Below are 4142 nucleotides of genomic sequence, written 5' to 3'. Positions count from 1 at the left end.
CATATTCCGGGCTGCCTATAAGAAGGCGAATAGGAAGCTTATCAGTGTTTCTCCCATCTTCCCTGTGACTGCCCTGACTTTTCTCTGCCCGAGACACCCTGAGGAGCCCAGGGAGAGACAAAGCTGAGGGAGATACGTTTGCTGCCTTCAAGAAGCTACACACCCTGGCAGGATATATATACAACGGTACCTTTATTTCCCAAAGCCGCAAACCAGTGCAGCAGAAGCTGAGGACGGTGGGGGGAGATCGGAAGAACAGGGGCTGGGCCAGCCCAGTCCAGTGAGGAGAACGGGAAGTCATGGGAAGAGAGGGTACCCCGGGCTGGGGAACAGGGCAAGATGGAAGTTTCTAGATGGAAAAATTCACAATAGGGTGCGAGCAGCCAAGGCCAACAGAAAAGCCGCCAACCCAGCCGAGGGCGTTGCAGAGCCTTTATTAGGGGCCCCCTCTTTTTCAGGGAGCTGCCCCATGTTCCTGCGGTCCTGGTGGCCAGCGGCACCTCCAGCCGAGCTAGATTCCTCTTTCTGAGAGGTCTCAGGATGTACTTCCTGTGGAGAAGTCTGGCTGGTCGTGGTGGGTTTGGTGGTAGAGACCACAGTCGTTGGGGCAGGAGCAGAGGTCGGGACAGAGGTGGCTGGGGCCTGAGTGGTGGGCTTAGGAGGCGGCAGCAGGACAAGGGGTGGGATTTTAGGGGAGAAAAAGGTCTTGTTGTGGAGGTCCGAGTTACAGCGGGAGCCCCGGCAGCAGGAGCCACTGAGTGTGAACCCTGGGCCTGTAACCGCGTCCCGGGTGCAGAACTCGTCCTGGACGCAGCCCCGCACAGGCAAGGACACAGTCACATTAGCTGCAGGGGAGAGACACAGGGAGGTGGGTGGTTGCAGCGTTGCTGAGCCAGAAGGAAACTTAAGGGCAAGACCAGGGCAAGAACGCCCAAAACGGGGGGCAGGGGGCTCTACATCCATGAATCCGAAAGTCTCAATTCAAGCGCCACTTTGAGAAACACTATCCCACTGTCTTTGGCACATTTCCCACTTCGGAGAGGAAAGGTGTGCAGGATGATCTACAAGTCCCACAACGCCTTGAAAGAAAAGTCTGGAGACTTTGGACAGGAATACACCTCTCACAAGACCAAACCACCTAACAAACATCCCTCTCATCGTTTTTTCCCATCACCCTCTCTCCCGCCCCCGCCGAAATTTAGTTTTAAGAGTCAGAACTACATCTCCCATAATACACCTGGCAGAGGAGGCGTTTGAAGGTCACCTCCCAGAGTTCCCTGAGAGATGCCAGGAGGATGAACTATCTCTTTCCTAGGTGGCTGGGTGGGGACCCTAACCCCTTGAGTTTTAAGAAGTCATAACTAGACTCCCTGCAATCTAGAAGCTTGGAGGCTTACATTTCCCAAAGCACACCGTCCCACTCTGCACCAGGCAGACGTCTGTGGAAATGTGGAAAAAAACCTCTAGGACAAAGGCAACCACAGCCCCACGCTACGTTGGGGATAGGACTGAAATTTCTCGTGACGCTCTAGGGGGAGACAAGAACTTTGGCCTACAGTCTTCTAGAACGCGTTGGAGGTGGGTCCCTCTGGATGGCCATCCACCGCCCATGAGGCCTCAGAGAGGTTCCCACAAACTCCTGTAGGCCCCGTGCTCCCGGCTCCCGGCTCGCTCACCTGCCGTCAAGGTGACGTTACCGTCGAAACAGCCCTTGTAGACGCGCTCGCTGGCGTTGTAGCAGCTCACGACGGGCGGAGCTGTGCCCCGGCACGCCTTGTGGCTCAGCCCCACGCAGCTGTAACACTCGGCACCGTTGGGCGGGTACGCACTCTCATTGCCTGCGAGGGGAGCGGCATGGAAGGAAGGGGTCGAGAAGGTTCAGGGAGCACACCTTCGCCCAAGGTCCCTCCAGCCTAGTACGCCCAGCTCAGCCTCTAGCGCCTGGCCCCGTCCCTATCCCCGCCCCTAGAGTCCACTCCCCGTTGCCTACGCGACGAAGCCCCGCCTCCCAACGCGTGGCCCCGCCCCCGGCCCGTGCGGAGTTCTCCCGCCTCCAGCTTGGGATCACCCCAGTGGCTCTGCCGCGGCGTGGCTCCGCCCCCGGGCCTAGGGCCCCGCCCCCACCGACCTGCGGGGTTGAGCGCTCGCGACGTGAGGTTGAGTTTGGCGTTGCAGCGGTCCTGGGAGCATTGCTGCAGCTGCATAAAGGCCAGAAGCCCGTGAAGGTCCAGTCCGCGGTCATTCTTGCCCGGGAGTCCGGACCCGCAGNCTCCCCCGACCCCCGCAGCCTCCACCCCCACCGCGTGGTAGCCAGGCCAGAGGCGAAGGGCAGGGGCCTCAGAAAGCCGATCGCAGGGGGAAGGACGACAGACGGAGGGGCAGAACCTCAAAGAGCTGAGTCCGAGGGGACAGGTGACAGACTCTGGACAAAATCGAGGAGATGGGCCAAGAGTGGAGCTAGGGCGGGGCTCGGCGGCAGAGGGGTGGAACCGCAGAAAGCATCCTATGAAGGAACTGGGAGACTGACAGAAAGGGCGGACAGAGGTGGGGTCTCCCGGGAGCTGTAGCCTCAGAGAGGGGCGGGCTTCCCCCGAGGGTGGGCCAGCGCGGCGGAGCCTCAGTCTAGGGAACCTAGCAGGAGACCCCTGGGAATGTCTGCATCACCACGGGCCCACCTGAATAGAGGATTCTGGCAGGGACAGAATGGGTAGAGAGGTCTCCGGAGTGGAGGAGAAATGGATAGGGTGTGCCCTCGAAGGGGCGCAAGTCCCTGATCCCGGCTCTCCCAGTTCACCCCAGTCACTCTCAGTCCCTCGCCCCTCTAAGCCCTAACGGTGGGGGTGGTAAAGGGCTCCAGCCAGGACGGAAGGGAGGCCTGGAGGGCGTTGAATGAGTGTGGACAAATTCGAAAGACGGGGCGGGACAAAAGGAGGCGGGGCCTGGCTGGAGGAGCTTCGAAGGGGCACGAATGGCCGGACCCGGGGGAGGTCTCACTCACTGGTCTCCACCGCCCCCACGGCCTCTGTGCAGACGTCCACGCCCGGCGCGCACTTCACCGTCTTGGTCTTTTGCGGAGAGCATCCGTCATCTGCTCTCTGCACGCAGCTGTAGCACTCCAGGGCCCGCGCTCCTGGGGGCGCAGGGCCGAGCAGAACTAAGCGATTCCTCTGAAGCCTCCTCCCCGAAAGGAGAAACAGTCCTTCCCACGCCCTCTGTCCTCGGGACGTGCCAATGCTATTGCCCACCGGTTTCCAGGACAGGAGTAAGGAAAAGGCCCACAAATCTGGTGCCGCTCTCCTATACCTACAGTGGGGGGGATACTTCCCACTGCCCCTTCTGCCCAAGATGGGGAGATCCCCTCTATGGATGAGAGGGACACCCTCCCCCCCCCCCGTTCTCCACTCAGGACGGGAGAATTTTTCCCACAGTCCAGTCAGCTCAATCAGGGATCCCTTCCCACTGCTCCTTCGGACCAGGGCGGGGGATCCTTCCCACAACCCCCTCTGCCCAGATTGGGGGATCTTTCCCACAGCCCCCCTCTGCTCAGAATGGGAGATCGTCCCCACAGATCTCCCTGTAGGAGACACCTCCTTTCTAGATAGAGCCCCTACTCTACCTCCTCCATCCCCTGCCCGCAGCAGACCCACCTTCTCCAAGCAGCAGCGACAATAGCAGCAGCCAGCCCGTGGTCCAGATCACCGCCTGGGCTCCTGCTTTCCTGGCAGGGTCCATGGCTCCGTCCTGCTCCCTCGGCGTCCCCCCTAGGTGTGCCGCCTCCCAACCTGGGCCCTCTTACCTGAGCCCAGGATGAGTAACCTCCCCCCAGGCAACCCCAGCCTTGCCCAACCGGGCCAAATCCGCGTCCGCCGTGGGGCGGAGCACCCGCCCCTGGGTGCGTCACCCAGCAGCTGCCAGGGAGGGCAAGGGTGGGAGTCAAGGTTCCCCGATGGCCTCCAGGAGAAAGTCTGTGTGTTTGGGGGAATAGAAGGGAAAGTACTGAGGCTGAGAATGGGGGAAGGGGCTATCAACACGGGGCACTCTGTACGTATTTAATGAGTACCTACTGTGTACCAGCTTTGATCTGCGAGACTACTGGAGGTTAAGGCAGAACCGGTGCCTGCCCTCACAGAGCTCACTGTCTG

At 60.6% G+C, this 4142-nt stretch overlaps 1 protein-coding gene across 1 annotated transcript; it reads right to left on the bottom strand.

The window, feature by feature from the left end:
- Positions 1–51: 51 nt before the first annotated feature.
- LYPD3 (LY6/PLAUR domain containing 3) lies at positions 52–3732 on the bottom strand. The gene is given in 5 exon segments (XM_077747370.1): positions 52–845; positions 1677–1838; positions 2129–2288; positions 2967–3127; positions 3648–3732. Coding segments are annotated over 5 exon segments (1050 nt in total). The 3' UTR covers positions 52–363.
- Positions 3733–4142: the final 410 nt, after the last annotated feature.

Source organism: Crocuta crocuta, unplaced genomic scaffold (genome assembly GCF_008692635.1).
Source record: "Crocuta crocuta isolate KB4526 unplaced genomic scaffold, BGI_CrCroc_1.0 scaffold334, whole genome shotgun sequence".
NCBI classification, from domain to species: domain Eukaryota; kingdom Metazoa; phylum Chordata; class Mammalia; order Carnivora; family Hyaenidae; genus Crocuta; species Crocuta crocuta.
The sequence above is the reverse complement of the archived record's forward strand: the minus strand, read 5'-3'. Positions and strand labels throughout refer to the sequence as shown.